The following is a 27,522-nucleotide window of genomic DNA, read 5'->3' as shown; positions in this document are numbered from 1 at the left end:
TTATAGGAATACCCGGTGCTTGGATAGCTATAATTAGGTTGCCAGTCAGCCAAGCGGGATTTTGAAGCTTACTTCTTCCTGAAGCAGTTAAGTGCTGCTGCTCGATGTGGGCACCAATAAACACTTTCTCCATTTTGCACAATGTAAAAGCTGAAGTTTGGGAAAAATGCTGTGCTGCTTGAAACCTTTTCAGTGGCTCACCGCAATACAGGGAGGCATTTTCAGGCAAAAGAAACTGTTAGCACACAAGTTAGTTGTCAGAAAGATAAAAGTTTTCTATACATTGAAAACAGCAACACAAACTGTTGTTGAAAACAGATCATACATTTCTGGTAACTAATTAAATTTCGGAGGTGTTTAACTTTTGCCCCCTGAAGGAAATATCATTAGCTCCTCTCTCCTTCTGAGCATCCCGTGTTTTAAAACACACACTTATTCCCACAGAGAATTAACAATTCTGAAGACTTTGCAGTGATATGGGCATTTTAAAGCTCCCTGCAACATGACATCACCCAGTGTGGGAGTTAGAGAGTGCAGAGGAGGCGACGAAGCTGGTGAGGGGCTGGAGCACAAGTGTGATGGGGAGCGGCTGAGGGAACTGGGGCTGTTCAGCCTGGAGAACAGGAGCTGAGGGGAGAACTTATCGCTGTCTGCAACTGCCTGAAAGGAGGTTGGAGCAGGGAGGGTGTTGGTCTCTTCTCCCAAGTAGCAAGTGATAGGATGAGATGGAACGGCCTCAAGTTGCACCAGGGAAGGTTTAGGTTAGATATTAGGAAAAAATTCTTCAAGGAAAGGGTTGTCAGGCACTGGAACAGGCTGCCCAGGGCAGTGGTGGAGTCACCATCCCTGGAGGGGTTTGAAAGGCATTTAGACGAGGTTCTTAGGGACCTGGTTTAGTGCTAGAACTATGCTGTAGTTGGACTCAATGATCCTGATGGTCTCCTTCCAAGCAAAATAATTCAATGATTCTATGATTCTGAAGCTCTTCACACCCCCACCCCAAGGGATACCTTCTGGTTCGAAGCTGGGAAGTGTGGTGACTGAGCTGCTCCGGGCACTGCTGAAACCCACCTGCCGCTGCAGCACCACCCTGCGCAGGGTTCGAAACGCTCCCTCATAAATTTGAGGGCTGGAGACCAGTAGGAGAGAGGGGAGCAGACTCTCACATCATCAGGAGGGAAATAGACTTTTAAAAAGCCAGTTGGTGTCTGTGCACAACAATGAAGGTTTATGTCTCTATAAACTGACAAGTCAAATTGTTCTCCTGGGCCCAATTCTCAACATCAGCGCCATTTGACGGTGATAGCTGCCTCCTGCCTCTGCAGCCTAATGGCTCTGTCTGCCAGGAAGGGCAGGCAGGATGATTAAAATAAGCATTAACGGAATGGTTTGGTGATTAGCTTCTCCCTCTCTCTTTTTTCTCTTTGCCTTTTCTTTTTTTTTTCCTTACATATACTTTTGGTCTGTCAAAGCCTGCTAAAGCCTTTTCTTCATTAGCAGTGTACTTAACAAGTGTAAATTTAAAGTATTCATTTTCTTAAGGCCACAGATTAAAGCAATTAGGGAAAACCGCTGCAACCCAGCACTCCAATGCTTAACAGGGAAAAGAAACAATGGTGCTTAACATATTTAAGCAAAACCAAATTGTGTATAATTATCCTGACACTGTCCAACTAAATTTTCACTCTGCTGCCATGATTTGTTAAAATGTCCTTTCTGAAACTGAGATAAACTTCTTGCCCAGTATGCGTACAGGTCTGACATCTCTTTGGACTACATTCATGGCAAAAATATTGCAACAAAACTGATGTCCACTCTCATTTCTCTACCCATTTTACCATCGGTCTTCGCATGGGCTTCATCCCTCACCAGGTTTGCCCATGGAAGACCTGAGCCCTTGCAATCCCAGCAACTGCCCTGTGTACTTGCATCTTTGGGGCCCAAAATAAAACTGTTTTGAGCAAATGCCTCTAGGAAGGGAAGCCACACTGCTGCAGTATTTAACCTAAAATAATTTTGTAGCTTTGCCTTTTATGCACATTAAGTTCTTCTTAACATATGGCAATGGTGGTATAGAAGGGGCCTGATCTATCTTTGGCAATGAATTTTTTAGCTACTGTTTTAAATGCATCAAACTGAGACTTGCCTATGATAAACTCTGTAGCATTTTTGCCAGACCCCAAGCTGTACTGTAAAGTGTTGTCTTCTACAGAAAGAGGTGAGGTGTTAACTGTGAAACCACAGCAAGCTGGTAACAGAAAGGTGTTAACTCTGGAGCCTCAGGGATGACAATTTGTATTTCAATGTTGTTAACTGTTTCACTAATGATTGTTGTAGCAGAAATACCGAGCAAAGGTGTGACATAATAAGATCTTGCTCAGAGATGTAAATGCTCAAATTCCATCCATTTCTGTGGAAAACAGAAGGTCCACAAGTTTGCACCATTTATCAATAAAACACACACAGAGCTCTAGCATGCTACAATAGAAAATGTAAAAATGCAGCATTATTCCTCACCTTAGAGGAGGCCAAAATAAATACTCTATGTGCTTCGGAGCCCTCAACTCTGTCCATATGTGTATGCCTATAAGTGTATGTCCATAAAGCGTGTGCCCATAAATACATACCTGCAAATGTATAAATACCCATCTATTAAAAAAGAAGTATTTTTCTTCAGAATTTATGATGTTTGTTTTTCTTTCAATAAGCGATTTCTTATTTAAAAGTGACTAAATAAGAGGTTTAGTGATTTTTCTTTCAACTTAAACTGCCAGCATGGTTGCTGAAAACGACAAACATTCGGTTCTCTATTTTCAATTTTAGGATTATTGGCATTTTTTTCTAACTCTCTATCAGTTCAACTTCCTTCTGCACTTTCATTTCCCCAGATGGAAGAGAGAGGAGGGGGGAAAAAAAAAAAAAAGGAAAACAGTGGGCAAGTATATAAAGGAAAAAGAAAGCATGCTTTTTTTTTTTTTTAACAAAATCAGAATACAAGCACATATCTGGAAAGCTTATTTCTCGTATCTATATATTTTTTCACTCGTTTGACTCAAAAATTAACTTGACTTTGCAGGTGTTGGTAAACACATCCCATCAGACTTTTATTTACTTCCCAACCAGGAAGAACACTTAGCTCCATTAATATACCTCCACCTTCATTTTAAAAGTCATATCTAGAAAGTGACAGATCCCATCGCATCTGAATCACTGAGGCTGCTGCTGTCATGCTGGGTGAGCCAATGTAACCGCCAGCAACGACTAGTTCAGATGGTGTCTCCTGTGAGATGACGACTTTCCAGGCACCTGCTACTTGAACTTCCACTTGATAAAGCTGATCCCTCAAAATACTGTGATCCACATTTGCAAGACAACAGATAAAGGAACTGCCCTGAATTGCATGGCACAAAGAGTTTTTTTCCTTGTGGAATCACAAGCTAAAACCACAGCATCTTTACATAGCTGCATGTGGGTCAGAGGGCTGAATCACCACGAGCTACTGGTCAAATCAGAACCAGTCCAATGGATTGAGAAGGGACCCTCCAAATTCCTTCTATCAGTAGAACAAAGTGCTGAAGCCACCTGTTGTGCAGAACATTGGATTTCAGTGTGATTCAGTTTGTGGGTTACCAACTAGCTGCTCCCATATCCTGAACCTTAAACAGAATGCAAGGGAGTGTTTCATTTTAAGTTTATGGCAATGTTTTCAGTTTAGAGAAGAAAAATCTCTCTTTGGAAAATGCCAGCTCCCTGATAGTCTGTTTACTTTCTATCTCAATTCCAAAAAGCCAAGTATCTAGGATACTAATGGGGCATGTTCTCCGCACCAGCCTGAATTCGGTGTACACTGTGCATCAAAGGGTAAGCAGAGGTCTGGAGACAGTTTTACCCTGGGGACTAGGAATACACAAGAAGCACTTGAGCAGCTAAGCAAGTCCAAGCACAGAGTAAAAGGGCCTGAGAGACTACTGTTAGTTTTAATCCCTTTATCAGCAACTTGTCTTTGGTTGGAGGTTGTCACTAAGTCTCTTGCCAATGAACTACCATCAAGGACACAAACGAGCAAATACTTCATGAGCTAAACATAGTAAACATTCTACAGAAGGGGCCAAGAGATCTTTTGTAATGGTCACAATAATTTGTCTCTACTACATTATAGATTAAATGTAAGTAATTTCTGGAAGCTGATATTTCTTACCTATGAGGAAAACAATAGTAGAAACCTTGAGGCAGGAAAGGGTAAGAAGCAGCAAGAGCAGTGATGGAAAGCAGAGAGACAGCCAGGCTAGAGGGCAATGAGACAACACGGTGATATGTAAAATGTCAAATGTACATTACTTTCCAGCTGAAGTCCATATGTAAGTGCATGTGTGCGGCCATGAAGGATGGCTGCCTTAATGGGAACTCTTCTAACCACTTCGAATTCATTCCTATAGTTGAGCTGATTCAACTTCTCTAGATCGAATGGAAGATACCAGTGAATGAAACGGCTCTTAATCAGATCTGATTACGATATCCTGCCATCTTAAAATAAGTAGAGCAATGTACGCAGCATACAGGAAGGTCTCAGAGATTTTAGGTATCACATTAAGAAATGCCTCATAGGGTTGGAAAGGGCAGAAAATAGCACAATCAGTGGGGTTCCTATCTAGGGAGATATACGTGACAATAGGATGTCTGCCAGTATTCCTACCGGGCCCTACTGACGAATTGGTCTGTTTTGCCTTATGTAGGTTGGGCAAATGCAAGAAGCTTGCAGGGCATGCCAGCAGTCTCCAGGGGGTTTCAAATCATAAGCACATAAAATATCATGGTCGTGAAAATAAATCATCCTGTTTAACTCAAACAGAAAATTTGTTTGACGGGAAAAAAAAAAAAAAAAGTAGTAGTTACAGGTCAACTCAAAATGACTTTTTGCACATTCAGCTACCAAATCCAAAACGTAATTATTTGCACAGTTCTAATTTCTACTGCAAGACTCTCAATAGGAAATTTTCACACAGAGTTAATCTGACTTGCCCTGCTGGAGTCGCTATAATATCACAAGACGCACGAAGCAACTGGGAAAGGCTTATGCTCCTTGACCAGCAGAACCTCCTCTGATGCTCTCAGTCACCAAGAGCAACCATGGCAAGACCTGGACAAAATCCACAGCCTACTAGGAAGAATTTATTTGCTGCCACACCAGAAAAAGATAGGGAAATAAACTTGTACCTGGCAAAAAGAGGTTTTGTTGGTTTTTGTTTGGTTTTTGTTGGTGGTGGTTTTTTTGTTTTGTGGGTTTTTTTTCTTAAATACTGATTTAGATTCCCTGCTGCTTCCCTTCCTTTCCATGGGTTTACCCATGCAGGGTGCAAAGAAAGCAGAGTCTGGCCCCAAGGGAGCTCAGATGCAGCAGACTGATCTACCAGCAGACTACAGTATATTCCCAGAAGGTGCAATATAATTCTGAGGCCAAGGAACAGCCTATTAGCTCTGCATGCCATTAATTTTCATGAATAGTTCAACCCAGTGCTCACAGAAACCGTTGGACGTTTTTCCATTTTATCTAGCGGGACCAGGATTAGAGTTTATTTATCTTTTGATTAGATACCTCATCTTTAAGTGGGAAGCAGCCCAAACAGCTCAGTGCAGCTGTGCACATTTCAAGCCCTCCATCAGCTCTATGCCCAGCAGCACACGAGATGCTGTCTGCAGGTCAGAGTGAAAGCATGTCACAGTCAAACCACTCATGGAGAATTGAACTTCAGGCTTGTTTGACTAAACTTCTAAATTCACCACGGTTCCCTTGTTTTGCCAGCCTAAAGCAGCAGCCCAGCAGGTTCTTGAGTCACATGCCAAAATGCCTTCTTCATCCTCCCTGGAATTGGAAATGATTACTAATAGGTATTCTTGCTGAAATGATTTAACATAATGTGCTGAATGAGATCACTAAGTCAAAATATCTTTCCTTAAGTGACTCTCTCACTGCTTTCCTGAATGCCAGAGGGGAAGGAGGACAGCACGAAGCAAATTCTTTTGCTGGCTTCTGCGTTTTACAAAATCTTTAAGTTACTGAAGAATTCACATTAGGAAGTTTCACCCAGGCTCATTGCAAGAGGTCCATGATGCAGATCTGGCAGGCAGCCGGAGGATGGAGACACAAGGGTTTGGGTTAACTTCTCTCGTTCATGCTTCCCCCTTTCACAGTATTTTCAGTGCTCTCCAGTCTAGGTTGGGAACTGATGACAGGCCAGGAAATGAGGTGGGCATGAAAAGCTGGTGAGGGGATGAGCACTCTTTGCCCTTCATGTGCATCACTGTTGCAGGTGCACCTGTTACGGCAGGATGCGACCACCAAGTGAAACACAGAACTTGGGGAAGAACAGGGGTTTGTACCACAAAACACATCGCTGCATGCCGGGGATGCTCAGGGTTTTGCTGAGAGGCTGCCTTTACCCATCCGAGTCTGTCAGCCTCAAAATTAACTTATTGAGGTCAGTACTCATAGCAGCAGTATTGCAGACTTTTGATTCAGTCTTCCTTTCTGAGAAAGCCCCAAACTCTCTGGCCCAGTCCAGCTATTACCTGCCAACCTAAAGGATGATGAATGTTATTTATATTGCAGTAATGGCTAACCACTCAGTGGAGACCAGGGACAGGCTGTGCTACGGACTTTTCGCACACACACTGAATGAGGACGGCCCACAGATGGCTGAGTGCATGAAACTGCTGAGACGTTTCAGGATAATGTTCTTGAATGCCTTGGACACGATGACCTCCAACAATTCCGCAGCACTTGTGCTGACTGCAACAACACAGGGTGCTATTCTACAGTAAAGATGTTCATTAATACCGCGTTCTTATCAGTTACTGTGACACGTCCTTACAATAGCAAAAAAATTGTCTACTTCAAAGCGGGCAACTCCTTCATAGGAAGGCCTTTAAGTTCCTTGATTAATAAATGTAAAAATAATAATCTATTTCAAACCGAAGAGAAAATATAGAGGAATAAAGATGTATTCTAACTAGAAGTTTTCCTAACATTTAGCTGCTATATTTTTGCTGTCCAAGAAATAAAGTGAATCAATGAACAAGAACTACTCAAGATGTAGATGAAAAAAAGTGATGCGGCAATAGTAAAACATGAAGGGTCTGATCCTACAAAAAAAGCCTGTGAGACCAACTTAACTCTGACATGTGTACACTTGCAGGATTAGGCTTCAAATAATAACAGGAAAACGTAAGAACTGAAAAACTGTATCTTTAGCTTTCCACTACAGTAAACCCAAGGGTGAATAGCAAATACTCTCTGGGAAATACCCTCCCAAGAAATAGCCCTGCAAAGATGCAGAGGAAATACATCTAAAACATTCAATACAGATTTTTTTTTCATTATTAATCATTCTCTCTGTATATTAGAAAAATCACACAGTGACTTCTTTCATATGCACTGAGGTATAGAAACCTAAAATATTAAGTGACATATTCCACCAAGAAATGCCTTAGAGCAGGTGCTATAGAATAGGTGTCAGCCCCTCTTTTATCCCTCCTACAATTAAAGTTCCAGTATTGAAGTTCTAAATATATATCCAGAAACCAGCAGATATCAGTGTCCATCAGCAACCTTATTAAAACCCAAGTGCTAAAGATATACCTTACCTTTAAGTATACTCTTTACACTTGAAAGCTGCTTTAGATGAAGCTATGTCAGAGCTTCATAGCCAAAAGACTGAAAATACCAGAGCCAAGTAAACAGACTAAGTGGGGATCAACCTGATACGCTTTTTTCTGTCTTTTCAATCAGATGAGTGGTCACTTCCAAACAGAATGGGAGAAATAAAACATATGGTGAGAGACTGCAAGTATTTTCTATCTGTCTCAACTCTAGAAGTCTCCTAAGAGGACTGATGTCTCAACATCTGGGCATTCCTTTCACTGTCAAACACTCTGAGAGCAATGGGATTTGTCAGCAATCTGCTGAGCATACACAGATGACATCTGCAGAGCTTGGAGAGCTCAACGGCATTTACGGATAGATAGGGGTTTGCAATAGACGTTTTGAACCAGAGCTGAGATCCAGAATCTGTGAAAATTGTGCCCAATAGCTCTAAAGCCTTTAGCTGCGGTAGTTAAACAGGCACCACATTATGCAAAATTTAGCCTGGGTGTACTTTACAATTACACAAATTGCTTAAGGGAGGCTCATCAGCCTCCATGTCACACACTACAAGGAAAAGGCTGTTTGGATGATTTTGGAAGGTGGTCTTTGCTGCCTAAACTACAACTCCATCTATCGCTCAAACGTATGGAAATGAAGCATCATTTATAAACATGTTTTGGATTGTCCTAAGTACAAATTTAATGGATTATGGATTTAAAACTCTCTCCAGCACCTACATTGCACCTAATGGTACTCTGTTCCTCATAGATTTTCAGCCTATGGCCCCACCATGATCTATGTATCTTCCTAAATATTTTATAAGCTCTTCTTGACAAAGGGATATGTCTTGTTGGTACAACACAGAAATGCATTATATCAAAAGATTTTTGCCGTATTGACATAACCCCCAAATGATTTCCAAAATCAGCTGCATTTTCAATAATTAGGTCAATTTTGTATTTTTCAAAATAGATTTATCCACTTATGATAGCCTATTGCTTAAGTCCCACCATCCTCCAATCCAGCCAGTGAAAGAACTTTGTATTAAACTTTTTATAACACCAAATGTGGGTTTTTTCCTTGGCATTCTAAAAAAATGAAACCTTTGTTCAGCTACAGTCTGTACAAAAGCACATTAGCTCTGTGGTATGCAAGAATAGCTGGGTAGACTCTGAGGCTATACATCCTTCTGTTAAAAGATACATTATCACATCTGTGTCTAAATGTTTTTGTTTTCTATGTCTGCTACAAGCAACACCTACAATTGCTAGAACTGAAAATGACAAGATAAAAATATTTTTCACCAATTTGTCATCCTTTTGCATTTAACAACACTAAATGTGTAGTCTAGTTCATTAACAGAGTTTTGCCTGTTTGTATTTACATATAACAAGGGAGAAACAGATGTGTTAAAAAAAAAAAAGGAAGAAAATGGCATTGTAAATACATTAAAAATGGAAACAGAGTTTGTAGGTTGGTGCAGCATCTAAAACTACTTAGCACATTTGAAAAGTAAAAAATATTAACTTTCAAGTTGCCTCACTTAACTGCTTTCAATTACAGCAGCGCATAACATGGGCATCATGTATTTACATTTGATCTCCTTGCTCAGCAGTCTCATTATAAGGTTTTTACCTTTATTAGTGGGACTCAGTCTCTACCTGTCATGTAACTGGTCAATAATAAACTTTTTTCACCACTTTTGCATAGTTAAGTCACTAGAAAACTCCAAAATATATGTGGGTTTTTTTTTTTGCAAGTAAGGAGTTGTCATCATGTATATATCACAAAGAAAAAAAAAAAACCAAAAGCACAATATGTCATGAATTCTCTTTCAAGCAGATGATATTACAGTAGCACTGAACAAGTTTATATTAATTACTTTCAAAAAGAGGAGATGACATATTTGAGATAGAGGATCCTACCAAACCACAAAGAACCATCTGTAAATCTAACAATAGTGCGAATTTTTCATTAACTCACTGTGACAGCTGTCAAGCTGGGGAAAACTTTTTGTTCATGCCAGTACCATTGTTCATTTGAACAGAAACCAGTCAGTCACACTGGAACAGCTTATGTCCCCAGTTCTGCCATACAATCTGCACACATGCATATATTACAATGTAAATTAAAGAGCAATTACATGTGTATGCATAGCTGTACTTTAATTTTTAGCTTTGGGGCTGCAATGAGATTTGTCCAGAGCCTGAGCAGAGCCCTACAAAAAACAGGGCAGAAGGCAATTCGCGATTATTGAGCTGTAACAAGCCGCCTGTGTTTTCTCTTGCTGGAAGGGGGAGGTTTGGCACCCCAGGCTGACAGTTGGGGTAGGACACGCTCCCTGCTTGCCAGGCTAACTGTATGGTCACCTTTTTTCCCCGTGCCCTCAAAATAAGAGAACACAACTATTGGTAGAGATGTCACCTCGCTCTGTGTGCAGTGACAGACTGAAGTACCAAAGACATTGACTGCGCCCTCCCTTGGGATCCTGTGTGACCCCAGCTTGACCCAGAGCTCACAAGGAAAGCGCCGTGTAGGGCCCGGTTCCATCACAGGCTCTTTGCAACCAATATAATGCAGAGATCCCATTAACTACCGCCAGTCAAGGCAGGGCCTATATAAATGTGATTTTCTAATAGCAAAACCAACTCTGAGCAAGAAATGGAGTGCAGCCCTTACCTCCTCGTAGACGTCATCGTTCCTGCTGAAGTCTCCGGCCCTCCTTGGAAGGATGTGGACATGAACATGCTGAAAACATGAAACAAAATAATGGTGATTATCAAGCCCATGACTTTTTTCTGGATTATCAGCATTATTCTCCACACATACAAGTAACCATGCACGGGCTCCCACAGCATTATTTTCAGAGGAAAATACATTAACCCGTTCCATAACTGTATCTCAACTCTTTGGAGAACACAAAAGATGAAAAACACAAGAGAGCAGCTCTGCTGTATTGTATGAGCTTCAGAGTGAAATGCCTGGAAGTTTAGGGGCTCTGTGGAATTATTCATACTTGCCAGTCGGCGATGTATTTAGCCACAGCTTTGAAATTACAATGTACTTTGGAGCTGCGTGTTGTGACTTCAAAACTGACAAGAACGAGAAGGTGCCAGTGATGGGACATGGCCGCAGCAGGTGTGCGCAGCCCCGGGCTCAGTCCTGTGCTGAGGAACCGATGGGACACGAAGAGACCACACAGGCAGAAAGGCTGTGAGAAAAGGACACGCGTCAGGCTGTTCAGCACAGCTAACACAATGCCTTTTGAAAGATTAAAAAGGCTACTGTTTTGCTTTTCCTCCCAGGTTTTTGCCTGAATACAACAGACTGAAGCCCCCAGTGGGTATGTGCTGCACGTGCTGGGGGAAGACGCCTGCAGGGACATGGGCTCCAGTGCACCAAGTGTCCCCAAACCTGTGAGACACAAGAATTATGAGCCTAGTTTTGCATGAGCATCGCTCTCCTGGTGGCAGGGCCATCACCTGGGTATCAGAGCTAAGGAGCAGGAGCTGCACAGGCAGCTTTGGGCTTTGTGAGGGAGTTAAGGGACAATATAGTTTTGTCATGTGTCAGATATGGGGAAAAGGAGTAAAAATATGGACAAATAAGCAAATACATGACTTGCCACCTTGCCAACTTGATATTGTATCATTACTGTTACTACTTGTTTTTTCTTTCTAAGAGATTATGACAGTCTCATCATACCATGTAGGAAAGGTAATTCAAGATTCTCACGACTCAAACTCTACTAGGAAATCAAATGCTCAGCTATCTGCTTTTCTGTAGTAAGTTCAGCTACAACATTGCAAAGCATCCTTTTATCTTTTCCCCTTTCTCTTTCAGTCTCTTTTGAGGAAAACAAAAAACAAATAACCAACAAAAACCCCAAAAAACTCCACCAAGACAAAACAAACCCAACACACAACTGAGAATAATTCTTCAGAAAAAAATGTACCACCTCAGTGAAGAAAAACAGCAAATAATTTGAGTAACAGATCACATTTATGGACCTCCAGATCTTTTTAGATGGTGCCTAAATCCTTTTTTTTTTTCTTTTTTTTTAAATGCATCAGAAACAGTAGCAAATATTTTATACAGAATTTAGATAGCTTGCTCCTGACTCAAACTGATGATGTGGAAATCAGTTGAAATTCATGCACCTCATTGAAACATTCTCAAAACTTGGCACAAGTCTACAATGAAATCCGACAACAAAACAGATTTTCTTAGGCTATTGTAAGAAAATTCGAATGCACCTATATTAACTTCAATCTATAAAAATATTTGCTCAGTGAATAAAATGGAATCACAAGGTTATTTCAGTTAATGAAATGTTCTAAATACCACTCTTTTTTTTTCCTTAGCTTACCCTAGAGAAACTGAATACGCGATTGCTTATTCTTATCATTATCCACAGCATCCAGTGTATTCAGCCTAGAGATGAGGATGATTCTTGAGGGTTAAAAACTGTGATTTTGAGTAATACATTAGTGATAGTGTTCTGATAGTGTATTATACTAATGTATCATGAGAGCGATAGTGCTCTTCTGATGTATTAGTGCCATGTATAATCTGAACATCACTGCTCTCATGATGTATTGCTCAAAATCAAAAGGCAACTTTAAAGATGGTCTTCAGTAGCCCTAGGCCTGAAATTTTGCTTTTGGACAGACTTTCAAGGAAAATAAAACTGAAGATTAAAGTTTGCAGTAGCACTGTAAAATTTCACTGGTGCGTCGCACCTGTCGTTTGATTTTAAATTTATTCATAAAAATAGAGAAGAATCTGCCAATCAGCTTCTTTCTCTTCTACTACAAGGATTGACAGTTTTGCTATAAATATCAATTTTCAGGAATTTCCCTTGATGATACATATACAGGCTAGTATCAGCTATCAATATCTATCAGCTATCCTCCCAAAAGTTCAGCCGCCTTTAAGAGTAATTTTTATCTCTGTGGCAGTATGTGCCAGGATGGGCACAGGAGAAGATCTGGATACCCAGCCAGACAATTTGGAACATCAGACAGCACACAGGGATGGAGCCCAAAGCTCAGTGCAGAGACGCTGCACTGCAGATGCACAGACCAGCACAGCAGGTAATGAATGAGCCTCATAGGATCTTCTACCCAAAATGGGCTCTTGTGATCAGCATGAAAAAAAAAAAAAAGAAAAAAAAAATTGTTTATGACAGCATATAGGCCACTTGGCATCAGTGGAGACATTCTCAGGAGTTACCTTTACTATATGCATTATGTTCTAGCACAATGCCGGGCTGCATAGCAAAATCCATCAACCGTATCAGAAAACAAATGAGTATTTCCAAGGTTTGAGGTTACAATCAATTTAAAAGACAGTAATTTTTTCTAGACATCCCGATTTTTATTTTTAAATTCCGTGCATGGAACATAAATAAATATTTGTATTCTCCCTACGGTTTGTGTAATAGAAACGAACAGGATTGGCAGTAGTGACTCAAGTTGCTTCCTTCTCTTCAGCTTAACCAAGAAAACACAAGGAGATGGAAGCAGAACAGAGCAGTGGCTGCCACACCAAACAGGGGATTTCACACCTTCTCTAATCAGCCTTTCAGCTTCTGGCCTTCCCGACTTGGGGATGCTGATATTTGGATTCATTAGGAGTTTTTTAACCGATCATTTTTGCTCCTTAGTATTATTTGTTATTCCTAAAGCCTCAATTCACCAAGGCACTTAAGCACCAGCTCAATTTCCAACCTGTGAATTGGTTCAGTGGGAGTATTTACATCCCAGATATTACATATACGTCCCTCTGGTTTGCATCTGCTGCTGGCTACAGGGAGGTCTCCCCAACTGGAGGCAGCAGAAATAACTTCGAGGTGCCCACAAATTAAAGTTGCTTCCTTCCTTTTTGCTTTCCAGGCAAGACAAAAAACTGCAGTTCCAAAAAAGACAGTTGCAGTTGACTGAAATGTGTCAGTAGATACAGACAAAACATTTGTCTGCACTTTCTTTTTTAACCTAACAAACAGATTTAGGCAAATCTTCTTTCAAAACACTGCTTAGAGAAAAAAAAATCCAAACAACGTGTTCACAAAATGTCAAAATAAAGAGTTTCAACTTTTTCCTCAGTTATTGCGGGTATCCTCATGTCTGGTGGGTGGCAGACAGTCCCATCACATTTCAGCAGGTTCTATTCAATTGCTGTTGATTGTATTTCATTTTTTTCCTAAAAAATTGCTTTCCCCTCATTTTGCATTGTTTTGATTAATAAGCAAGAAAAGCAACATACAACAAAAGCAACAAAGCCAAGACGTTTACATTAATGGACCAATCAATATCACCTGCATCAGAGTAGAAAAAAATGCAGACAGACATTTGCATTGCTTAGAGTGGAACTACCATCCCCTCCTCTTGCCAGACACTAATGGAGAAAGCTCCACGTGATCACAGGAGATGGACATGCTGGATATGACAACACAGGGACACAGCAACTTGTCCCCATGTAGGTCAAAGATGCCTGAGCCCCATCTGTTGCTTTTGACACTGGGCACAAAGTTTCCTGCCGGGGATGTCCAGGGCAATAGCAGCTGGAAGGTAGCTGTTGGAGCTGAATTTTATAGCACCTTCAAATTTAAAATTCTTGGACTGACAGTTTTATAGGGCTGGGACTGTAGCTCCCTGTGTCTTCACAGTGCCTACCACATTATAAATGAAATCTCAGTCTGAGAAACTCCTAATCGTGAAGATTATCAAGTGATGCAAAATCACTCTTAACAGAAGTTTTTTTGAGACCTTTATGCCCAGGACGGCAAGAGAATTAGAAAACATACTCCAAGGAACAAATCCATAGTGCCATGAGGAAACCAAGAGCCAAAGCCAGTATGTGCCGTCTCTGACCTCTTCCATCCCAGCCCCGTGGTGTTCCCACCACGACTTTGGGAGCATGGGGCTGCTGACGGGCACTCCGGAGCGCGCTCGTCCCATCCCTACTGAAATCTGGCAGCAACACAGGCATTTATACATCTAAATCCAATTTCCAGTGAACCTGGGCTGCAAAATGCTCACAAAAGTGTCAGCCAAAAACGCTGGAGCCTGTTTTGTTGGAAAAACACCCATTCAGGTCAGGTGAGTTTTGCTTCAGCACTCAAGGTCAAGCAGAAAGCAATGTTCCTAGTTACGGCTGGTTTTATATACTGAATTATGGTCGAATAACCAATGTGTCACCACTGCACTGGATGTAAAGTGAAAATACTAGGCAAAAATAGACACTGAAAGAGTTTTCCCAGGTAGACCAGAATAGTGAAGAGCAGATGACCCTGCCACACACCACTGGGGAGGACATGGACGTTGCCCGCAATAATTCATGAACATTATGTTGTGTTCGCTCAGCTGCTGTGCTGGTTAGCAGAGCAACAAAGCTCGTCTTCCAACAGAAAGGGAGATAATAGCCTGTACAAGAGCTTCTCAGCACGCACCCAGGGTCTATTAGCAATAAATGTTGCTATAGGATGAATGCATAAAAACTGGCGGTGGGTCATGCAACCTTGAGGATGAGGCAACTGCCAAAAAGTTTGCAGAGCAAGGGCTGTTCCTCCCACACCTGCAACAGCAGAACGTGGCTGCGCTGTGCCTTCACACAGCAAAACAGATGCCTTTCAGCAGCTTAATCCTTTCCCTCATTACGTTTCATTCTTTCTACAGACACAGAGCTTTGCAGCCACAGGCTTCCATGGTCTGGCGGTACAGCAAGATCAGGAAAGGCCATGACGTGGGGCATGGAGGGACATCAGGGCCAGGAAGAGTAAATCCCAGTGTCCCTGTCACTGTTGTGTTCAGGCAGGTGGAAGGGCATTAGCACCTGTGGGCAGCAAGGCCAGGAGATGCCCATCAGCCAGTTCACTGGGAAAAAGGATGGTGGTTTGCAGATAACGCCTTGTTTGCTGCAAAGTCTCTGTCCATTATAGAGCAAGGTGCTTCTTACGGGAGGCTGTGATAATGCTTCTTCTAAACTACCAGATTAGCTGTAGAAATTCCAAACTAATAACCATTCTCTAAGTAAGACTGTTAGCAGGTGATAAAGAAAATCCACCATAATACTGAGATAGCCACATGAAAAATAGGGCAATTTTGTCCTCTCCACAAACTGGGCTTCCATGGAGCCCTTGTTTGCTATTCTTGATTAACTGCTCAATTATCCCTGTTACAAAATTATTCCATGGAAAGCCCTGCCTGTATATCCATAGCTCATTAAAAGAAAGCACTCCCTCTGCTGCCCCGAAAATACATCGCATTACCCAAACACCACTACATTCAATACAATCGCTCTTTCAAGGCATTGAAACCCGATTTCCAGGGCCCTTGACTAGCAGGCCCTGGCAAAGACATGCTCACCAGAAAGCAATTTCTGTTCAGTAAGAGTTTATGAGTCCTTGACATTTTTCCTAGTGCTGACTTAGGTTAGGATGGAGAAATAAATTTAAAAAAAAAGTCCTATCCAACATTAGGAAATAAAAGAGTTTCAGTCAATTAAAATACTCAGTTTTCACAGATCTTAAAATTATTGCCAACTTTTTCTTTCACACTTCCAGAAGTTATACATTACACAAAGACAGACCACTTTACAAGACTTAATTTTTATAAAATATTAAAACATGGTGGGAAATGACTTGAAAAACCTCCTTTCCTACAAAAATGCCCCATTTCTAGGAATCAGCATTTGCCTTTCCAGCTTCACTAAAACCTCACACACGAGGCTGTACAGATACAGACACTCAGCACCCAGATGGCAGCTCTGGCATCCTGGGGTAAGGGTTGCTCCAGACCCAGGAAGGCTGCACAGACTAAGGTGCTCTTGTAACGCCTTCGCTTTGGCTCTGGTTTATTAAAACACAAACCTGAAGCTTTCTTTTCTACCATTCTCAGAAAGGATGTGATACGGACGGAAAGGAGTGGCACAGACTGCTAGACTCGAGAGCAGTATGTGCAGGGGGACAGAGGGACACTTTGGAAGGGAAGGACAGGGAAATCCACATCTGTCTCAGAATGCCCAGGGTGACAGTAGAGGAAACATCAGAGACATAGGTGGGAATGGACTAGAAGAGCCACCAGACAACAGGAAGGGTGGGAGCTACCACTAGAATGGTGATAGTGGTTTAATTTTTAGTCTGTGAATCAAAAACGTCGTGGAGAAAGAGGGTGCAAAGAAGAAAACAGAACAGGGGAACAAGTTCTGGGAGAGGAGGCCACATAGGCTGTCCAGATGCTACCAAGTTAGAGCATGAGGACCCTATCACACCCCATTTGTGTACATCTGCAGGGCACTGCACTGTACACATACTCTTAGGAGGAAAAAAAAAAAAAAGCTTTGCAGTGATCCCTACCAATGTTTGTGCCATGGAGTTGCCTCTGGAAAAGTGAGTATTAAGCTTCTTGTTCAGCACAGAGAACACATACTTCAGAAAGCAACAAAATGGAGAGAATTTCCAAATATATCAGAAACCAAACCAAGAAGGGGACTTGCAGCAGAGTACATCTTCAAACACGTAGATTGAGAAATGTGCAGATTCAGCATCCTCAATAAATAATGTATCTGGCAACTGCTATAAAGTTTTAAAGAAATGAGATGTGGATGAGCTAGAAAAGGGATGTAGACCTAACGAAAACATGCACAGAAAGATTTTTAAACCCACTTGAGATCTGCAGTTATAACTTCCACAGCTGACGGCAACTTTAGCATTTACAAGAGAACTGCCAGCCTCTCCCCCTCAGCCTGAAATCCAAGAAAACTGGCACAATAATGAGGGTAATTAGCCTGTTTATTGGAAGTGGTGATCCAAATGTAACTTGGGCACCTCCTATGAGATCCTCTGAAAGGCAGCAAATGAATAAACGGAAATAAGAGTGGGATGGTGCTTCTGAACTGATATTCCCTGACCTCTGACCTGGTCCGCAACTCTAGGGATGGAGGTCGATACATGGTGGTAGGAAGGTCAGGCCAAGGACCATCGCCAGCTCCTCTCATCTGCCATGACCCAGTGCTGCATCCTCCCAGCACCTACAGTGGATGGGACAGGAGAACTGCAGGAGCATCAACCACTACTCTGTGTGAATTAGTAGGAAGAACAACACCTTGGTCCAACCAAGGACCTTGATGAGGAGACTGCTGCACCAGCGTCTTCTACCCCTTGAATACCAAAGAACTGCAAAAACAACCCTAAACCCTTGCCGCCCCTGTATAAAGTATTGCTTCCATTTTACAGATGTTAAGGCTGATGCACAAACCAGCAAAGGTGCCTCTGAAGCTGCTCAGGAAGGTGCTGCCGATTTAGGGACAGCCGAAGAGCACCTACCTTGAGGTCCTGTGCCTTTGCCTTCCCTCAGGGTCACTTCGCCCAGGTATTATTGTGCAAATTTGGCGTTGCTGAGTTGCAAATGAAAGTGCAGTTGTGTTTCCCCTCACCTCTGATCTTTAGTTAAGTCTTGATAAATGCATATTGTTTTAACACTTATGATACGTATAATTAGGGTTCTTTAATTTATGTTTCAATAAAATGTTCTATAATAAACATTTACTGCTCTGTGAATAAACATTTAAATGAAGCTCCTAATGGGGGTTACACGTTTTGAAGCAGTTCATGGCTTTGCTGAAGTCTCTCCCTATACTTAATGAGAGTCATTTCCATAATCTGTGCATTATTGCTTAAGCCTCCCTTTAGGAATATTTTACAAAGTAAAATTCTGTGAAATATTATCAGCCAAAAGAGAAAATGCTAAGAGGATTATCAAATTGTCCTGTTAAAGGGACAGCACAAGCTTGCATTTCCCCCCTGAGATACTAACATTGTAATTATGTAGAGCGTGCTTACTAATTATCACACCAGTGTGTTATTACTGAGTTTTTCCCTCAGAGACCCCATCTAAATGAAAAGGATGGGAGACCCCTAAAAGGTCTGTTACGAAGGGAAATATAGTGCTAATTTACTTTCTGATATTAATAAGAGTAAGGATCAAACTCGCCCAGGCAAATCTTGAGAATGTCAAGAAAGGTCCAGCTCCCTCGGAGGGCACAGAGCACTGTTATGTATGAAATTGTGTACAGCTTCTCCCACAACATCGGCTCTGCAGCTCCATGATTAACACCCAGGGTCTCATCCCCATTTCACTGAAACTTCCACCCATTTTCTCACTGACTCCAATAACAGCAGGACTCAGCACCACGGAGGTTGAGGGCAAGATTATTCTTGTAATACAGAGGGTTTTCAATTCTCTGGAGTATCTGCAATGATACAAACACCTGTAAGATATTTCTTCCACGTGTCTGAGTACATTTGAGGAAAATATAAAAATGAAATATATCTTCTCCCCACTAGCAGGGAATAAGAGCATTCCAGCAGCAATGGCCCACTCCCCCTTTAATGCAGGGGGCAGGGAATTGGAGGAAAATGAGAGACCATAAATCAGGAATGGATGTGGCAGGGGGAAGACAAGCCTTACCCACCAGTTACTCTTATTCTGAGGGGGAAATAATTCTCTCTAATTTTTGTGGTTACTGCCTTTTTACACAACTGTTGCAACTTCTTCTAGGATGATGATAAGGACAGAATTAAAATACTGTCCCTGTCTCCTCTTTCATTAGTTAAAGATGGAAGAGAGGTGCTACTGCAAGGAGAAAGAAAAGTCCTACGACAACGGTAACATGAGTGAGCCTCATATCTTTCTGTGGAGGACGAAATGCATTCAAGCCACGGTGCTTTCCATTGCAGTATCTATCAGTGCTAAGGGATATTTCCAAGGCTCTGTGTCAGTACTGAGGCATTTTATACCCTTAAGGATACATTTCCCAAGAACTAGCAAATATCTTTGTGCACACCTATAGCACTCACTGGACTATTTAGTTATTTATAATATTAAAATTATATATAGCAGCTTATGGGTTCCAAAACGTGGGCTGTTTTTCTGTTTTATTGCCGAATGTGCACATTCATCTCTGAGGTTTAGCTGCTTCAGTTAAACCTTTTAAATGTAAATTATTTTCTGTTATAAAAAGCTGATTGTGGGAGTTTTAGTATTTCAAAGATGGTAATTTATGTGACTGGAACAAAATAAAACATTCAACAGAAACAGAATTTTACTTGATCAGAAACACTTTTATGTTTCAGTATAGTTTTCTTTTCATATTTTCCTCCTGCAGCAGTGGCCTCTGTCTTTCAATTAGCTTGAAACAGAAGATCTTAGATAAAACCATAATTAAACACCATTTGCATGTGTGTCATTCCACAACTTCTTCACCTCACATTTAAAGTATTTTTAAGCTGTCATGAACCAAAGCCTGAAATCCCTTGTGCAGCTGCTCACCCCTCAACAGTCTACCAAAGCCTCTGGGATGATGGGGAAACAGGACCAGTCCCCATAAAACCCACAGGAGTAAGTGTCCTCCCTTGTCATTTAAAACCATTTTGATGGTATATCCAGTGAGGGAGCTGAGAATCAACAAAGAAGATTTTTTTCACATGGACTATACAACTATCGGTCAATCCTATTTTTCTTTGACTTACTTTCCACACACAGTCTTGAATTTCGGATACAAAATGGTTTTGTGGAAGTAAACAGCCTCCTTGAAAATCAAACTTCACAGGACACCTACGACACCACCCAAAGGTGACTGAAATCCCTGTGAGGACTCCTCAGTCTCAGCAGCTATGGGATCAGGCCTTGCAGAATGCCACAGTGTCAGCACCGACACAAGCTGCCTTTGAAGGTTTCGACAACAACCTATACAAGCTAATAAACTTCTCTCAGGCTACCAGGACAAATGTACTTTCATTGCTGATTTCCCAAGTAACCAGGATTTTTCTTGCCATTTTTCATAATATGCAACCCTGCATTACCTCCCTTTCTGCTCAAGTCAGTGGCAACACTCTTACTAACTTCAGGTTAAGTCCTTCATGACTTGTAGAAATCTATCAAGTAAATGTGCTAATAATGGCAAAGGATATACAATAATAGGTCCCCAAACTTCAAAATTAAAAAAAAAAAAAAAGCATTCCACAGTCTTTATTCACTGTGTAGTATTTTGAAATCAGGTTAGAAAAGGTACCAATGTCCTTATCTCAAACTTTTTATTAGCATTTTAAAGTACTTCTTTTGTAAGCCCTTGCACAGCATACAACATTTGCACATCTCCCACCTAAGTGTGGCAAATGGCTACAAGGCCGGCACCGATAAACACACAGAAATGCATCTTCCATTGACTGCTAAAACAAGAACTCTATCATTTTAACTTACCAATTTAATTACAGAAATGTATTATTGAATCAATCTTTCTCCATATTCATGAGCTGGCTAGAAAAAAGAGTGAACTGTTCTGCCTAGTACACTTTCACCTTCGTAAGCACGAATCACCCTAATTGGGAAAGTTGTTCTTTCAAAGTTATTTAAAACCACAAAATCCTTTCAACCAGGGAACTTTTGTGGATTTGTAATACACGCTGGCGTTTGCCAGGAACCCAGATGAAACCACAAGACTTGCTGTCCTGGAGATCTTTCAACAGACACTTCGTCCAAATGGACTTTGACTGTGACTACCAGGGCCATATGGGCAGAAGAGTAGCAGAGGTGAACAGTTTGTGATTACGTCCCTAAGTCATTTAACCTTCAGAATTACAATTCCACACACTCTGCCACCCAACAGGAGGCTGTACAAGCAGGTGAAAAGATAGATGCCTATTCTTAATGACTGCTTAGGAGACTGCTGAGCTTTGGTCTGTGCCCATGTTGGTTCAGTTCATTAATGTAATTAACCGACAATCAATCTCTTTAAATTAGTTACACAAAACCAGCTACTGTCAGATCAACTGACATGAAAGTTAGGTCACGCTCCATTTCTGCATGATTTAACACCCACACTGGAACAGAATATAGGGCATAGAAGCATCAGAAACTGGAGCCAAATTCATTTGAAGCCCTACAACTTAATTAAAGAGTGCAAAATCTGTGCAGCTGGCTTGGTCTTATTTGCATGGCCTTCTGTGTTTGCAGCTAAACACCTTGGCAATATAAGAAGTGCCCAGAAAACAAAAGAACGAACGAACGAACTGCTTCTAGGAAATATTTAGTAGCGAAGGAATTTAAATAATTTTAAACAGTGTAACTTTATGCAAGGCTTGAAACTGGACCTTAACAGCAGCTTTCATGATTCACCAGCAGCTCTGTTCACAAAAAAAATTTTAGATGGCACATAAAAGCAGAAGGAGCTGAAGCTTCTATTAGTGTCTGTTCCGTCTCTTTGAGCTACAAAAGCACCAGCAAAACAACCTCAGTTTTCACTGCACACAAAGGTTACCTGTGAAGGGTTACAGCACAGTTCCATCATCGGCCTTGACATACTGATCCGCTGTCCTGGGATCAGAGCTGAAAGCAGCTTATAACTCAGGCTCACAACCTGCCTCCCTCTTTCCCCTTCCTCTGGGGGCTGGGAAAAGGATTTGGTTGGCCTAAACCTGGTGCAATGTGTTCTCCAGAAGCGCTGGCTGAGGGGTTGCTAAGGTGACCGAATCCTGCCCCTGCAGTGCTGGAGGGATGAGGAGCAACCAGCAGTTCTGCAGAGTCTGGTTTGGACCGAGCAGACCTCACATCGTACAGACGTGCCCCGTTTGCACCAGTCTGAGAGCTGGTCTCAGGGGCAGCAGCTCAGTGACCTCGGGGCTGCTGCTCGTGCTGCTCCGCAAGCCTGAGCCAGGCTGCGAGGGGAAGCGTGTGTCCCCGCGTCACCCCAGGTGACATCGCGGCTCTGCCCGGCAGGCATGGAACATCTGCGAGCTCGGGGCGGGTGCACTGCCAGCCTGGTTTGAGACTAATAGGCAATTTCCATCTCAACCCTCTAAGCTGAACCTGAACTAAACTGCTTTCAATTTCCCCAAAAGGCCAAGTTTGCAACTTCGCCTTATGCTTGTCCATTAAGACAGCATCTGGCTTCTTTTAATCCCTTGCACTAACGGAGTTGATCCAATTCCTTCCAGTGGGCCTAACGCAGACATTGCTGCTGAATGACTGCCAGGAAAGCAGGTTTCCCCCTTCTAAACCCACCACGAAGTGGACGGGCAGGAGCCCCGGTGCAGCGCTGCCCAGGGGTTCGGCAGTGCCCAGGCCTCGAACGGCAGAGCACGTTCCACAGCGTGCTGAGCACCTTCCCTGCTGTTTGCCAGAACGGCCACTGAGGGCTGCAGGATCAGGCCCGCAGCTTCCCCCTCGAGTGAAGAGTAAGTGAAACACCTGGTTTTCACTTCTGGGAAACCAGGCGATTAGGCTGGTGCCTAGAGGAGGAGTGGGAATTGGGAGATGCATGCTCAAGTTTTGTTTTGCAAGCTGCACGTAAATTAGCACGACTAGAGGAAAAAGCCACTTCCAGGGGACCAAGGAGGAATATGCAACCTGTCACTTAACATTCTCCACTTTCTGTAGCGTTGCTGCCAGAAAACCAGCAGAGCAGGTGCCTTCAGAAACGAAACCGAGGCAGACATAAGTGAATTTAAAACTAGTAACAGCAAGAAACTTTAACGAAACTCTCTGACTACCTAGAACAGCTTTTCTCACATAGGATTTTCTGAGCTTTCATAACTCTGCACTCAAAAAGCATCCTAAAAAGTTGCAGACAGCATATTATCACCTTGTGCCTCTGTGTGAACACGCATGCATCTTTTCTGCAGCATACGTGTAACAGCAAAATGCAAGGAGCCCACCGTAGCAAATTTCTTATTCATCACCACACTGATCTGCCTGTTTTGTGGTATCTGCAATGCTATGTCATTGCTCTATGACACATTAATACACGCTGCTAATTGCAAATGGGCTGCTTCTGCAACTGAAGGACTGGGTTACGGGGCCGGGGGAGCAGAGATCTTGCCCCAGGGGCAGCTCCCAGTTTGGTTTGGATCTGCCTCCCTCCCCAAGCTGAGCAGGGAGCCTGAGCTATTGCTGGTTTTAGTATCCAGCATCGCTGCCAGAGTCAAAAGCAGGCTGCAATGCACAAGGAATACGAAATAGAGACCTAGAGGGCAGGCAAAACTTTCATAAATTCAGATCATCTGTCAACATCGAAAGAATTACTAATCAGAGAAAGAAAGCTACAGAAGTGTTAACATTAATTCTACTCTGCTACAAGCCACGTGGCTAACACCATGACACCTTGCCATTTACTGAGGGAGAGCTATTTATTTATGTAACCTATAGCTCACATTTAAATAATTAGTCTGCCTGATAAATTTTTGAACTTGCAATCTGTGTGCTGCATTTACGTAAGCACAGCATATTTAATACAGGTACAATTGTTTAACACCTCCAGCATCATATTAAAGAGTTTCATATAATTAGCAGAGTTAGCCACTCCAACTTTCAGGCCAGTTACACATTAAAAAGAAACAAAAAAAAGTGCGAGTTCTACAGAGTGAAGCAGGTGTAGCCTGTGCTCCTAACAAGGGATGTTCAGAGAGCGGTATGGGCTGCCTGGGAATAAGCAAATCAGGTCAGATACATAGGATACTGTCCCCTCCAAGAATCTGAACACTCTCCAGATCAGCCTTTGCATTCCTTTCAGCCCACCAGCAGCGAAGGTCTGAACTGAAGAGGTCCTGACCACTTGTTACTCTCTTCAGCATCAGAATCTCAGTGGTGCCTTACACCCCCCTGCCAGAAAACCACCTGCAAGACTGTGGCTCAGAGCTAAGCAGTTTCTACATCACATCATCTTCGCTTAAGGACAGGTTTCTAGAAGGTGAAGAGTGACGCTCCTGGGATGCTATTCTGGATACAGAAGTTCTGAGTCTTCTATAAACAGCAGCAGGAGTTGGGTAGGGATACACCTAACGAGCTATATTCTCTCCTCAGCAGAATGATCCTGACTTCCAGGAGGTGCATCAGGGATGAGTTTGATCTTTGTTGCTCTTATTTGGACACAGTCAAGTGAGCAGAACCCCACTTGTGTGGATCATCATGGCAGTCTCTTGGCATCTCAGCAGAATAAGAAAACAATAAATACAAAACCTTGCAGTGTAGACTGTAAACAGAAAAAATACATCTGAATTTCAGCTTAAATGTTTAATCAGTGGAGGAATCTGAGGTGAAAGCTATGCCCATAGAGCTATGCCTATTCCATTAGAATTTCCTAAACAACACAAACTGAACTAGCCTGTATTTTAGAACTTAGGGTGTGCAAAACCACTAAGAGCAAGGTGATATTCTGAAAATTAAATCACAAATTCAGACATTAGAAATGCTCACTTAAGAGCCTTCTTTTAGGTACCTCATCTAAAAATAAGGCCAAAATAAGTCTATTTACTTTTTTGGTAACTGTTGCTCTTAGGTCAGATCTTCAAACACCCAAATTTAAAGCCAAATTTCTAAAGTCATTCTGCAATGAGCAGTAACTGTGGCATTGACACTTCTTGTGAGATTTTCAAAGCACTTCAACATTCAGTACACTTGAAAGAAATTAGCCACCTACATTATTGCCAATCAGTTCTGAAAACCCTGTTTTATCTATGTTAAGCTTTCATGAAATCTTCTACCTATATGTCTTTTCCAAATGGTATTTAGGCACTTCAGAAGCAATTCTGGGTTTGATTATTTTGGAGACATGTCAAGGTTCTTTGCACAGGGAATTCTTTTCTAGTTCAATCTATACAAAATTGTAAAGAAACAGGTATCAATCCCACCATGCTTGTTTATCACAAAATCTTGTATCATCACATGACATTCATCCTAGACAAGAAAAATGAAGCCAAACTTAAGCTTAAAAATAGCGCTATGCAGACTTCCACTTTGGTAACTTAGCTGCTAGGAACATTTACCTCTATATTGTATCAAACTCAGTCAAGCAAATAAACACTCTCTTGTTACTGCTGGAGAGAAGAAGCAAAGGCCAATATATATTTAAAAGAACCTTGATATCTCTGGGAAAATAAGTTCTTATCAGGTGATAGGAATATATTCTCCAGGGAGAACTGCCATGAGCAATGACGCCTTTGAGCAGGTAGTGTGGAGGAAGCACCGCACGATACTACAAGGTACATAAAAGACACTTATACTGGCACGAGGAGAGCATAAGCAGAAGAAAGGGATGAAATATTCCACATTCTTAGGCATGAGAAAGGAAGCAGTCCATCAGAAGTCTAAGGAAAGAAGATGCCTGTTCTTTGTTGAAGCAACATACAAAATATGGCCTGGGAAAAAAAAAAAAAAAACAGGACCCTCTTTCTCTACAAAGGAAAAACACTGCACTGAATTCAGTTACACCAAAATCCTCAGCTGAACAGGCATTTTAAGGGGACAGCCATTTCTATGAGGAAGAAAACTCTCCAGTTCCTACTTCTCCAAGCACAGAACCGGATCCCTGCCCTCTCCACAAGAGTAAGGTGGGGAGACGCAGGAGAGAAACCTCTGCTTTGAATTCTTAGAGAGGTTGTTCACCCAGAGAAACAGGTACTCTCCTACCAAGGCAGGAGGACACCGGGAGGGGGCTGACGTTGGTACCGCAGCAGGATAACGAGCCAGACTGGGACCATCCAACCCGCGGTGATGCAGCCCCGTGAGCTCCGTCCAGCTGCTGCATCTCAGTGTCATGAATTGTTTCTCACACTGAATCAAAGCCAGAATAAATATAATAGAGTAGGCTGGGAAACTATCCTTTGTAATCTGCAGCTCACAAAAACCCGGCCACCCAAATGGGTATTTCAAAACAGCTTCTGAAGCTGTTTGACAAAACCTGTGCATTTCTGCAATGCTAATCAGGGCAGAATTAGCTGATCAGGGAAACGCCAAGTTAGATGAGGACAGGAGGCCAGCAGCAGATTACAGTCTAGAAAGGTCTAAATAGACTTGTTAACATCTGTTTAGGGTGCAACTGTAATTAAGAGATCTCCTTTCCTTGTTTGGGGGTTTGAGAGTTTTGTTTGTTTGGGGTTTTCTCTTTGCTAGCTTTCCGACTTTCCAGTTCTGACAATGAATTTTGTATCAGGGCTCTGGGGAAGCAGAGCAGACTTTCAGCATTCACAATCAGGAGAAACAGAAGATTATGGCAATGGAAAGGCAGTTTAGTCCCAGAGTTGTTACATTCTTTCAGAGGCTTTTCATCTTATGAATACAAATATCTAAAAATTATTTTTGCTCATGGAATTACTTCTTTGGGCAGCTGTATCAGTAAACATCTAAATCTGCACAAGTCACTGTTGCTGATTTGTCCATACTTGTTCTGGTACTTCACTCAGAAAATTAGTTAAAGAAATCAATTCCTTCCATGTGTATAGGCAGTTAAAAGCAGGTGTCCAAATTACACATCTCTCACTTGATCCCTTATCTCCTTCAAAAGCATATAGTAACTCAAAACTTATGAGAAGGGTAATAGTTTTTGTGGTGCCCAAATACATTCGGAGGTGCAGGTGTTGAAAGGCAGAATTTTTTTGACCATCCTGATCGGGGACATGCATGGGTGACAGTCAGAGAGCACAACTTGGAGGGATAGTGGCTAAAACCAGCAAAACAGGCCACAGGTCCACCTGGACAAGACAAGACTAGCATTTATCTTTGGTATGTTAATATAGACCTTTCTAATCAATTTCTTAGGGTCTGCTTTTGCTTTAGACTGCCGAACCTAATAGGTGCTTTTAGCACAGTAAGTGGGATCCGTTTTTCAGGGAGCAACTTGCTGTGAGAGTCAAGAGGACTTAATAACACAAACATCTAAACATAAATTCCATAAATTTTGCCTGGAGGGAAATGGAAAACACAAGAGAAGTGCAAAGAGCTAGTGAAAGACCATACAATCCAGAGTAATAATACAGGCTTGGGTGATTAAACTGGGCTGGCAAAAGCAAGGTACCTGCATCTGAATTTAGCTGCCTACATGATTGG

The 27,522-nt window shown here is 42.0% G+C and overlaps 1 protein-coding gene across 1 annotated transcript in view; it reads right to left on the bottom strand.

Annotated features, from left to right (window-relative positions):
* FHIT (fragile histidine triad diadenosine triphosphatase) overlaps positions 1–27,522 on the bottom strand; it is a 555,478-nt gene that overhangs the window by 74,904 nt on the left and 453,052 nt on the right. Inside the window, exon 6 of the mRNA XM_065642808.1 lies at positions 10,322–10,390. Coding sequence (XP_065498880.1) covers positions 10,322–10,390 — 69 coding nt within the window. The remainder of the gene's footprint in view (positions 1–10,321; positions 10,391–27,522) is intronic.

Source organism: Caloenas nicobarica, chromosome 11 (assembly GCF_036013445.1).
Source record: "Caloenas nicobarica isolate bCalNic1 chromosome 11, bCalNic1.hap1, whole genome shotgun sequence".
Taxonomy (NCBI): domain Eukaryota; kingdom Metazoa; phylum Chordata; class Aves; order Columbiformes; family Columbidae; genus Caloenas; species Caloenas nicobarica.
The sequence above is the reverse complement of the archived record's forward strand: the minus strand, read 5'-3'. Positions and strand labels throughout refer to the sequence as shown.